This window comes from Saccostrea cucullata, unplaced genomic scaffold (assembly GCF_032062105.1).
Source record: "Saccostrea cucullata isolate Sc308-1 unplaced genomic scaffold, CSIRO_AGI_Scuc_v1 ctg22210, whole genome shotgun sequence".
NCBI lineage: Eukaryota > Metazoa > Mollusca > Bivalvia > Ostreida > Ostreidae > Saccostrea > Saccostrea cuccullata.
The window spans coordinates 2697-15918 of record NW_026919378.1 but is presented as its reverse complement, the minus strand read 5'-3'; the positions used below and the strand labels follow the sequence as shown (position 1 = coordinate 15918).

Sequence of the window (13222 nt, the reverse complement as noted above, 5' to 3'; positions counted from 1 at the left end):
TAAAATTGCAAGTCTTTGCTTATTTTTTGAATGAAGTTACATAATACTATTTCATCTTTTTATTCATGTCAAAACCATCTTTTAGTTGTACGTTCTTGGTACATGTAATCTATTTCCATTCATTTAGTATCATAGCAACAGATGTGACATTTTCCTACAAGATGACAAAACCCCCTTAATTAAATTGTATCAAGAGAGTTCATGTCTTTTTTAAAGGTCTTAAGATATTATACAAGTCTTTTTTTCTGGTGTGGTTAATTATATGATATTGCTGATGTGGATCTTATTATGATCAATTTTTTGTCTCAAATCTCTTTATGTAATGATGTATTATTATCTATTCATTTTCAGGTTCTACTAGCGGTAGCTCAGGTGCTGTTATCATGAATGTACTGACGGGTGGATCTGGTTATATCAGTGGCGGATCAGGGTTCCGTTCTGTTGGAGGTGGTGGATCCAGAGGAGGCAGTGGAGGGACTCCTTATGGAATCAGTGGCGGATCAACTGTTTACAGCAACAGGCGCGTGATTGGGATGAGCGGTAGCGGAAGTGGTAAGATCCAGGTGGTTTTGTCCAATCTAATCAAATTTAATTTAAAAATACCATAAATAGACTTCATTTCTATGATAATTAAAAACTTTATTACACTAAATGCATATCTTTTATTTCTATTGTTTTACATTGTAGTGAATTGTTCCCCTTCTTTGATTGCTTTTATTAATACAACGTAGCGTATTGTCTTCTTTTTTGTTAATTTTGTTTAACATTGTAGCAACATGTCCTCTTTATTTGTTTTACTTTATTTTACATTGTAAAATTGTACATGACTGTCATCCATCTTGTATCAAGTATGACGATCCTCACTGTAGGCGGTGTTTATGTTAAAGGTAATCACGTGTGTAGGCGGTGTTTATGTTAAAGGTAATCACGTGTGTAGACGGTGTTTATGTTAAAGGTAATCACGTGTGAAGACGGTGTTTAAGAGGTGTTTATGTTAAAGGTAATCACGTGTGTAGACGGTGTTTATGTTAAAGGTAATCACGTGTGTAGACGGTGTTTATGTTAAAGGTAATCACGTGTGTAGACGGTGTTTATGTTAAAGGTAATCACGTGTGTAGACGGTGTTTATGTTAAAAGTAAGCACGTGTGTAGGCGGTGTTTATGTTAGAGGTAAGCACGTGTGTAGACGGTGTTTATGTTAAAGGTAATCACGTGTGTAGGCCGTGTTTATGTTAAAGGTAATCACGTGTTTAGGCGATGTTCATGTTTAAGGTAACCACGTGTGTATCCGATGCTTTTGTTAAAGGTATTACGTGTGTAATCGGTAATTATGTTAAAGGTAATCACGTGTGCAGGCGGTGCTTATGTTAAAGGTTATCAGGTGTGTATCCGATGCCTTTGTAAAAGGTATTATGTGTGTAGGCGATGTCTATATTGAACGTAATAATCTCCTGACAATATATAATAATCATCAGTCAACTTGAGGTATTTAGATAAAGACAGAAACGTTCTTCAATCTGTCAATAAAAAAGCTACAATTTGCTAAACTTAATAACAAGTTATCCAGGTTTTATGTATTTTAAATCTTTAATCCGTGTTATGTTAATTCTAATGGTGTCAACTATCGCCATTCTTATAAATATTGAAAAATTAAATCAATGGCTAGACAAATCAGTATCGATGCTCATGGATAATAACTTTACTTCCTGTCAAAAAATTGGAATGGCTTCTAGGTAATGGACTTTCTCTACATTAAATACAAAATAAAGCTTATAGAATAAACTTAGTATTCCGTTATTTGAAAGTTCAAATGACTTAATTTTATAACCGCTTATGAATGAGTTATAATAAGTTATATAAGTTATAATGAGTTATATAATATTATATACACAATAAGTCTATCTATTTGATTATTCTTAGCTTTGTAGCGAAATTAATGAACGAGCAATATAATAATTCTCCCGTGATTTATTTTTTTAGTGAAGAAAAAGAAGATGAAGACAATAAACAACAAACTTAGTGTTTCCTATAATTTAGATCTGTTTATTTTCTTAATAAATTAACATCAATTTTGTTCGTTTCTTTTTATTATTTTTCTGTTATGACTCGAGTCAATTCTGAAATTGTTTGCTTTAAATATGTTTTAGATAAACATTAATCAGATTAAACTCTAGATGGTTTACATTTGGTCACGCAGTATTTGTTATAAGCTTATTACTACGATTAATGAGTCGACTTTTTTCCCTTAAAACAATTTTAAAGTATCTAGCTGATTTTTATCGAAATTTCCATTGACAAACATTTAAAGTGTTTAGAATTAACATTGAGATTTCTTTAAGGACCCTCTCTACACAAGTGTAAATATTGTTTTGGACATTGAGAAAAATAAATAGTATAAAGGAGTTAATATTTAGAATATTTATCTAATTTTCACTATATAGTGCGTGGCATTTGCCCCCGGGAAAAAAGCTCAAAGACAAAACAGTATCAGTGAATAGAAATCAATGTTAATTACTTCAATAAAGATAATACATGTAAATAACACGTTCAGTTAATTTCTTTTGGCCTTTTAAAATGTTAAGATTACTTGAATTAATTACAAATTGAGTGTTATACTGTAAATTTCTATTTTTAAAAGTTTAGATCTAAGGGCAGATCACTTTAACTGCAGAAAAAAAATTCTAAGAATCAGAACTCTTTAGTGTGCATTGTAGAGAGGGTTCTCAAATAAAATCATCATGCTTATTTTAAAAAGTTTTATACTCGTGAATAAAAAAAATTTGTCAAGCTATTTACACAGAGTTGAGAAGTTTAGCCTAATGTGGTACGTAAACTAAATCTGCTACTTAATATTAGTCGAAATGTTTAGGCGATTGATATATATATACCTAACCTCAAGACAAATATTTTACAAAAGGCATTCCAATTACAAAGTCACCGCTCACCCATCACGACAGACTTGAAATTTGGTTTCGCTTTGAGGTTTGGTTTGCCCCACCGTGTGTTAACCTAAATCATGAACGTAGATTGTTGAAAAGGTGGGATTTCACCTCTCCCAACCTGATATGCATTTATTGCTCCTAAGTTATTTAATGTGTCTGGTAAAACATTTTGTTTTCAAAATATCGAGCAATGTTTTGATTTTGACCAGAATTTTCGTAAGATTTGTAACGAAAACATGAGTGATAGTTTTCTAAAAAGCAGTATATTGTGGGGACTACATGTACTAGCATTGAATTGTGCTTTTGATAAGTTGTGAATTTTTCAATTAATCCTATTTGCAAAGTTAAGGGTGGCGAAAGTTTCATTTCTCATAATGGCACTGGTTCTCTGGAGATGTGCAATGTGGTACAGTGAGCTTAAGATAAAAGTTTTCACACAGTCTGACACATCTGTTTTCTATTTACATATTTTACTTGAAACAAAACGTTAATGGAAATCTGAGAACCAAAATCTATAATAAACGTGATGACTTTAACTTTACAATCGTCAACTTCCCTTACTTGTACAACAATAAACCTTTATCACTTGCATACGGAGGGTATATTTCTCAGTTTATTCGATATGCAAGAGTTTGCTCTATGTATGAACAGTTTCTAAAACGAGGTAAATTATTGACAATTAAGTTGATAAACAAGAATATCAAAAGTCTCGTTTAAAGTCATTATTCATTGTTATATGTATTTTGTATTAAACATTCAGGAATACATGTAATGTAATAAATATTGCATGTAGTTGAGTGTTACATTGTAAATTTTAACCCTATAAAGGGTTTTTGTTTTATATGGTATTATTTCTTTTTTTATTGCGTTTTCCGTTGAATTCTAAAGTGAAAACACAAGTTTTACCAAAATCATAGATTTATTTCTCTTTGTTTTTCTAAAAAAATGATTTTTTTTATGAAAATCCATAAAAATATCCATATAAATATTAAAGAGCATTGTATTATGTTAACTTCTGAAAATTTCCTTGGAGGTAGGCGGGAGAACATTCATAGTTCTTCCCAAATTCATATATAAAAGCAAAATATGACAAAGATAAATAAATATATTTAGACAATACCAAATTAAAAATTCAACAATAAAAACATAAACAAACAGCACATTCTATCGATCAGGGAATATCTTCAGAGAAATTAAAACAAAATTTATGCAAAATCAACATAGTTTTCAATTACTCTTCATATTTTCATATTTTCACATAGAAACACATTGCGAACAACAATGAATAAATGAAGTCTTTGAATATACAACGATAATATAGCTCTAGATGATGAATAAAAACCTACAATAAGACAATAAATTCAAACGAAATAAACTAAATCCTTTTCATGCATATAACACTTCGAAATAAAATTATAAAATAACGTACACACTCTTCACATTCAATCTTCTAAATAAAGTATTTGAATATACATGATAATTTAGCTCTAATTTCTTGCAACATATCATTTGAACTTTAAATGTCAAGTCAGATTATTTTTACTTTCTTGATTACATAAACAAATGAAATCTAAGTTAATAGCATTCAAAAACTGTACGGCAAAATAAATAAAAGATTATTTGCAAGAATATGATTTTTACAGATAAATTTTCAATCATTGGTTACAAAATATATCTTTTTTAAAAGCGAGGGCACTTTATTTTTATAACATTTTTTAAGTCTCCTACGGTTTTGAATTCTCTTAAAAAGCATAATGATGACAGATCTGGTACTAATTCATTTTAAAAAAAACCTGCGAATACTTTACAATTCCAATCCAATATTTGCATAAAAAAGATCTATGTTGTACGTAAAACAAAGTAATATATGAAAAGGTAAAGATAATAAACGTTGATCAATCTAAAAATAAAACGACGTAAAAATATGATAAGACTCGTTGGATCTAAATAAGTACACTTAATATTAAAAAATTAACAGGGTTCCTTGAGTGTAAGAATTAAGCTACAAATTGTCGATATTTGAAATTTTTCATTTACCTAGACATTTGGTCTTACCTTAAGAGATTTCAGATTATTTTTGTTCGTGAAATGTTCTCGATTTTGTACGTATAATGAATTTTGTATGTATAATGGATTTCAGTGGATTTTATAAAGTTAATCACTGTTCGCCATCTTCGTCTATGATTTTCTTCTTTTTCATGCATGGATACATGGCGGAAATCACATTTTAAAGTACGCGTAATCAAATCAAACCGTTTTAATCTATCATGTATTAGGAATGAGTTCCTTTTTAAATGTTTCACAGCATTTCTTTCATGAAAATACGGAATCGCTAAAGAATTAAGAAGGTTCCTAATAGCGGCGTTCTCTCAGAATATGAATCATGTCAATGTCACCTTGCTCAGCGGCAATATCTATCACTGATTTACCTTTATTATCTGTAACTGCTAACAAGTCTTGATGATTTGTTGATAAATATCTACAAACATCATGATTACTATTAAGACAAGCAATATGCAATATACTTTCACCAACATTTGACAACACATTGATGTCTAATCCTTTGTTTAAAAGAAAAGAAACTATGTCTACACTCCCGCCACTGCAAGCTGAATGTAACACTGTCCATCCATTATTGTCCCTTATCTCCATTAACTCTGAGAAATGATTGACCAGATACTCACACATCTCCATTTTACCAGAGCGACAACATTGATGTAAAATTGTTTCACCATCTTCCTGTCGGGAAAAGATGTTCATTTTTTTCTCAATCAATAGTTTTACTTGTTCAACATTTCCTTCCCAGGCTGCATCATGCAACACTGTGTTACTAGATTTGTCCTTGACGTCTAATAGATGAGGATAATTCTCAACTAAGTACTCACAAATATCAAACTTCCCATTGAGACAAGCTATATGCAAGATAGTTTTACCATCATTTGACAAGGCATTGAAATCCATCCCTTTCTCTAAAAGAAAAGAAACAATTTCAACACTTCCTCCCCTGCAAGCTGAATGTAACACTGTGCACCCCTTAGTGTCCTTTATCTCCAATAAATCTGAAAAATGTTTGACTAAATACTCACACATTTCCATTTTACCAGAACGACAGCACTGATGTAAAATTGTTTCACCATCTTCCTGTAGGGAATTGATGTCTAATTTTTTCTCAATCAACAGTTTTACTATTTGAACATTGCCTCCCCAGGATGCATCATGCAACACTGAGTTAATAGATATGTCCTTGACATCTAATAGATGGGGATAATTCTCTACTAAGTACTCACAAACTTCAAACTCCCCAATGAGACAAGCTATATGCAAAATAGTTTTACCATCATTTTGCAAGGCATTGAAATCCATCCCTTTTTCTATAAGAAAAGAGACAATTTCAACACTTCCTCCTCTACAAGCTGAATGTAATACTGTCAATCCGTTTTTGTCCTTTATCTCCAATAACTCTGGAAAATGATTGACTCCCCAAGCTGCGTCATGCAACACTGTGTTACTAGATTTGTCCCTGACGTCCAATAGATGTGGGTAATTCTCAATTAAGTACTCACAAACTTCAACCTTGCCATTAAGACAGGCTATCTGCAGGATACTTTCACCATCATTTGACAAGGTATCTATGTCCATTCCATTTTCTATAAGAAAAGAAACTATTTCTAAACTTCCCCCACTGCAAGCTGAATGTAACACTGTATTTCCGTCATTGTCCCTTATTTCCAATAAATCTGAAAAAGGTTTGACCAAATATTCACACATCTCCATTTTACCCGAGCAACAACATTGATGTAAGATTGTTTCACCATATCCCTGTACAGAATAAATGTCCATCTTTTTCTCAATCAATAGCTTTACTATTTGAGCATTGCCTTCCCAGGCTGCGTCATGCAATACTGTGTTAATAGATTTGTCCTTGACCTCTAATAGATGGGGATAATCATTAACTAAGTACTCACAAACTTCAATCTTTCCATTGAGACAAGCTATATGCAAGATAGTTTTACCACCATTTGACAAAGCATTGAAATCCATCCCTTTTTCTATCAGAAGAGAAACAATTTCAGCACTTCCTCCTCTACAAGCTGAATGTAACACTGTCCATCCGTCATTGTCCCTTATCTCCAATAAATCTGGATAATGATTGACCAAATACTCACACACCTCTAATTTACAAGAACGAGAGCACTGATGTAAAATTGTTTCACCACCTCCCTGTAAGGTATTGATGTCCATCTTTTTCTCAATCAATAGTTTTACTATTTGAACATTGCCTCCCCAGGCTGCGTCATGCAACACTGTCTCACTAGACTTGTCCTTGACCTCTAATACATGGGATAATTATTAACTAAGTACTCACAAACTTCAATCTTTCCACTGAGACAGGCTATATGCAAGATAGTTTTACCATCATTTGTCAAGGAATTAATGTCTATTCCCTTTTCTATAAGAAAATACACAACTTGTACACTACCTCCACGGCAAGCTGAATGTAACACTGTCCATCCATCATTATCTATGACAGATATTAAACATGGATACCTAATTACAAGATACCTACACATATCCTCTCTACCCCCAGCACAACTCATGTGTAACACAGTCTTCCCAGTATTTGTTGTACAGTTAACATTTAATCCTTTACTTGATAGAAACTTAAAAAGATCTACGTTCCCTCCTCGAGCTGTGTAGTGGAGAGCATTTTCACCGTCATTGTCTGTAACATTCAGTAATTCTGGGTATCTTTTCAAGAGATACTCACACATATCAAAATGACCATTGCTACATGCAGCATGCAACATAGATTGACCTGAATTATCTTTTGCAGATACCATATGTTTTATGTCACTTGAAAGATGTATATTTTCATTCTGAAGGAGATGAAGCATGTATTCAAACATATCTATTTTTCCACTGAAAGCTGCCCAATACAAAAGACTTTTACCATGAACATCTGTGTGCTCCTTGAGTAATGCAGGATATTTATCAACAAGGTATTTGACCATGTCTGTCCTACCATCCTGACAAGCACAAGTAAGAACCGTGTGTCCATTGTCTTGATCTTTTTCATATGGATCACAACCATACTTTAACAGATGAATAAATGCATTTTTATCTCCAGAACTTGCTGCAGATTGTAATGCATTGGCGCCTTGGTTGTTTTTAATATGTACAAGGAATGGATATTTTGCCACAACCTGTCCAATTAATTGTGTTTGTTGCATAAGACAGATTTCCTGAAGTAAGCTATGGTTTAAACAACTCCAGATAGGATGCAAAGAATATGAAGTTTGATGAAGATTAACAAACTCGCACACACGTAGCAATAACTCTATATTCCCACTTTGTACAGCATAAAAACTAGTATGAAGATCACATTCCACACCTGATGATAAAATGAGATTTACAATGTCGGGTTGATTTTTAGAGCAAGCGGCATTAAGTGATCTGTATCTTTGTCTTTTTTCTGAATTCGGAAGTAAATATTCGACCCATTGCTTTTTCCCTGCCTTTGAAAAATGCACAATCATTGAATCCCCCTTGATATCACAATATGTTTTTAATATCGAAGTGCATTGTTCAGTTTGTAATATGTACTCATGGAAGTTTGAATCTTCCCATAATTCCAGTGATGATATGGATGAATACCCATTTACAGACCTTTCTACAATGATATTTGCAATGCGGCGGGCAACATTTTGAAATAATCTTTGTCCTATGCAAACATGTGTGGTTTTTAGCTTTTTTTTACTTGTCGTCAGTGTCAGAAGTAAGGAAGGATGACACATTTGGATCATTTTTTCAGGATCAAAATTAAAGAAGACACTGAAAAGAGATTCCTGCACTGAACTATGTGTAAATTTATAGGTATTTTCTATCGTGTCATGAGTTATTAAAAACCCTTCAAAACAATGAATATTGTCCTGAAAATCGTTGATATATGAGTTATGTAGACCTACAAATTCTAAAGAGTCGCGTTTCATCTCTAAATCAAGATGAAGGTTATCAATCAATTTGAATTCTACTTTTCCTCCTCTCAGAAGTAGATATACTAAAACAGCGATTTTTACAGTTCGATTTTTCATTAGAGTTTTGAAGTAGTCTTTCAAAAAGATCAATGTATTTGGTAAAAAGGCAGATATATTTTCCTTAAAAGTTTCATTACCACTTGCCAATTTACAACATTGTGGAAACCCTATAGCTAATGGCATTTCATAGACCTTATCGATAAGTTCTCTGTCTTCTATGTATTTAGACAATTCATATTTTTCTGATAAATGTATTATTTCTTCCTTTAGCAATGCATCTTTCTTACTTGATAGATCAACCAAGGACGACATAAAAAAAATCGTCATCGTCATTGCATTCGTTTTGTACATATTCCTGATATATATCATTTCTTAGAGCAAATATCAATCTGTTTGATTTACTATCTATCTGACTCTCAATTAACACTTTAATTGTCTCTTCTATTGCTTTAAAGTCTTTAACAGTTTCGCTGGACAAAGATATCTCTCCAAATAAATTGTCAATGAATACCACTATACCATCACCTGGTAAAATGCTTCCGTACAAATCTGTCAACCTGTAAAGCTGAAGTGGAGATTTTCCATCCTCCATCAATTCTTTCATCAACATCTTGGCGATTGTGGTTTTTCCAGTTCCAGGGTTCCCCTTGATGATGACATACCCGTTTTTGTCCAACAGTTCCTTCACTTTATCAAACGCACGGGTTTTTACAAATAGATGACCTACGACTTCATAATGTTTTTGTATCATTTGTGTCGTTGTTTCTGAAAATAGAAAGGGAAAAATTAATATCTTTAAAGTACAAGGAACAAATGTTAATAGGTTTTAAGAATCTCTTTCTTATTTATTCATAAATATATACCCTGTAGAAAAGGTGAATTGGTTATTTTGCCTGATCTTCAAGGTTTTTGAGCTTCAAATAGAAGTTTATCACTTTCTGCCGATGATAATTTTTGTTCATCGGACCCTCGCGCTCGTATTTAAACAAAATTTTACAAATAATATTAATTGAAAATTCCCACACCATGGAAATTCTGTGCTATTTTCTGTTCCTTCCCGCTCTATTTATCGTATTTTTAATCTGCTTACTCTGCAAATCAGTAAAAATATAATTGTCTCATTTTTTTCTAACCCCGCCTAAAACTGTTCCTACAAAATAGTAATAAAATTATTTTTTATCACTGGCCCGCTCTTATTTTTTTCATCGAATCAAAATAATATTTTAATTGAATTTCAACCTGGTTTTAAAAATATGTACTCCAATGAAACTTTTTCTTACATTTATTTCATTTTATTAGAGACTGCAAAGGAATTATATACTGGTATGGTTTTGCATAATCTGCAAAAGGCATTTGACACTGTAGACCATGACGTACTTTTGTAAAAAACTGAGGGAAATTCGTGTTCAATATGTTGATAGGTTTTTATCTTATTTGTCTGAAAGAAAAGTTTTTTTTACAGCAATGGAATTTCATCAGATGATGGTATTATCAAATGTGGTGTACCTCAGGGCGGCATTCTAGGCTCTTTATTTTTTTTAAATTACGTTAATGACATGGTAGCAAGTGTTGACTCAGATTGTAATCTTATTTTAAACGCTGATGACAGTGCTATTTTATTGGCATATAAAGATCAAGATTTTAAATCAGAAAAGCTTAGTAAAGTTTTAGATCAGACTTCTCAATGGCTTGTAGATGATAAATTATCATTACATTTAGGAAAACAACTGAATGAATTATGGTTCCCAAAGAAAGCTTCAAAATGATCAAAATTTCCAGGCTGTATTTAATGACCATAACTTTGAATATAAAGAAAAAGTTTATTATCTCGGAGTTGAGATAGACTAATGTTTAAGTTGAGAATGCATTTGTTGAATCGATTGTTCAGAAAATAAATATGAGACTGCGTTTTCTCAGTGATGTAGCATTGTTATTGAAAGGGGGTGGGGCAGCCAGAGAAATTTCTTACTTACCCGAGAAAGGTTGACAAGCAGAAAAAAAAAAGAAAAATTGCCCAAACTCGAAATTCCTATTTCATGGGGGGGGGGGGGGGGTGTCGGGGACGCCAACTTTTCCTGTAACGACACCAATTTTTTTTTAATCCAATACTACCTTTTCCTTATTTCCCTTTTCTGTAGCGAAACGGAGGGGGTGCAACCTGCTTTTCAATGAACCTTTTCGGCTCAACTAGGATATACGGATAAGTAGTCCCGAAAAAAATATTTTCATACGCCAAATTTGAATTAATGCACCTTGCTTTATAATTGGATTCATGCGCCAAATTCGAATTAATGCACGTTGTTAGATAATGAAAAGGAAATAAGAAGATGTTTTCCAGCAGAGGATGGGTGGACAGGTCGACAAGTTGACAGGTAGACAGGTCGATGGGTTGACAGGTCGACGGGTTGACTGACCGACGGGTAAACAGGTTGACAGGTCGACGGGTTGACAGGTCGACGGGTAAACAGATCGACAGGTCGACGGGTTGACAGGTTGACAGGTCGACAGGTCGACGGGTTGACAGGTCGAAGGGTAGACAGGTCGACGGGTTGACAGGTCGACGGGTAGACATGTCGACTGGTTGATAGGTCGACAGGTCGACGGGTAGACAGGTCGACAGGTTGACAAGTCGACAGGTCGGCGGGTTGACAGGTCGACGGGTAGACAGGTTGACAGGTTGACATGTCGACAGGTTGACAGGTTGACAGGTCGACAGGTTGACAAGTCGACGGGTAGACGGGTCGGCAGGTCGACTGGTTAACTCCTAGGTTGGATAGAGGAACAGCCCTAGTCCCTCTATGTCCGATAACTAACCCTAATCTCTCAGGTGGGTTTTTGAACTAACCCTCATCTTTCAGGTGGGTTCTGGAACTAACCCTTATCTCTCAGGTGGATTCGAGAACTAACCCTAATCTCTCAGGTGGATTCGAGAACTAACCTTAATCTCTCAAGTGGGTTTGAAACTAACCCTAATCTCTCAAGTGGGTTTGAAACTAAACCTAATCTCTCAGAGGGTTCAAGTACTAAATCTTATCTCTTAGCTGGGTTTGAATACTAACCCTTAGCTCTCAAGTGGATTTGAAAACTAACCCTGATATCTCAGATGGGTTTGAAAATTAATATGAGCTGTCAACTGTCGACCTGTCGACCTTTGTGATGACATTGTAGGTTAACCAATAAGAGGTGTCAACTGTCGACCTGTCGACCTTTGTGGTGACACTGTTGATTAGTAAGAGTTGTCAACTGTCGACCTGTCGACCCTTTTGATGTCAATGTAGGTTAACCAATAAGAGGTGTCAACTGTCACCCTGTCGACCTTTATGGTGACACTTTTGATTAGTAAGAGGTGTCAACTGTCGACCTGTCGACCCTTTTGATGTCACTGTAGGTTTAATGTGGAATTGTAAAACATTTTTTGTAAAGGGGACTTTTATGGACTATTTTTAAAAGGATTTATTTGGAGTAATAAGGCAAAATATTCCCACTATCTACTATAGAAGGAACTATTTCTTATCAAATTTTAAATTTGAAAGATGTTAATCGGTTTTATGGAACTACTTATCCGTATACCCTAGTTGAACCACATTTTCAATAGTAACAGATATATTTTGAAAAAAAGTGGGGAGGGGGCAGCCCTCCTCCCACACAACCCCTTTTCCGTTGCTACGAGCCTGTTACCGACAGGCCCGTTTTTTAGATACTTTTTGTAAAATGACTTTGTGTTCAGCATTCATACAATGTCATATTGATTACACCTGCAGTGCTTGGTATGCAGGGCTATGCAATACCTTAAAAAATACAAATTTGTCAAAACATGATGGTTGATTTGTTTTTAATTAAGGTCAACAGGCATCTATGAATTACAGTGCTGCTATCCCACAAGTTGACACTGGTGGGGATCGGATAGGATTCGGGATTGAGGGTTCCTGATTTAAACAAATAGTAGTTAATCGAACTGCATCCTATCCTGCTTCCTACTGCTAATCAGAAACTTTTCAACATTTTATTTTATTATGTTTACGTATCTACTGTCATTTTCCACTATAACTCATAGTGAATCAATTGCATTTATATTTCTATAAATGCATATTTCTATAAATGCAATTGCTATATTTGTATCCGCAACTGCATCTCAGACATTCACGTAGAATCACCTTTCCAATTATGACAGAATCTGAACTTGTTTATTTCGGTAATATTTACGAAAATATATTAAAAATGTCTCCAACTAATGCCACTTCTCTC

General features: G+C 33.8%; 1 protein-coding gene across 1 annotated transcript; it reads right to left on the bottom strand.

Annotated features, from left to right (window-relative positions):
• Window positions 1-5294: 5294 nt before the first annotated feature.
• Window positions 5295-9728, bottom strand: LOC134230294 (serine/threonine-protein phosphatase 6 regulatory ankyrin repeat subunit B-like). The gene is made up of 4 exons (XM_062712066.1): window positions 9380-9728; window positions 8909-9051; window positions 7357-8146; window positions 5295-7273 (listed from the first exon to the last, which is right to left on the bottom strand). Exons 1-4 carry the CDS (start codon window positions 9726-9728, stop codon window positions 5295-5297), a joined length of 3261 nt encoding a protein of 1086 aa, XP_062568050.1.
• Between the last annotated feature and the right edge of the window lie 3494 nt (window positions 9729-13222).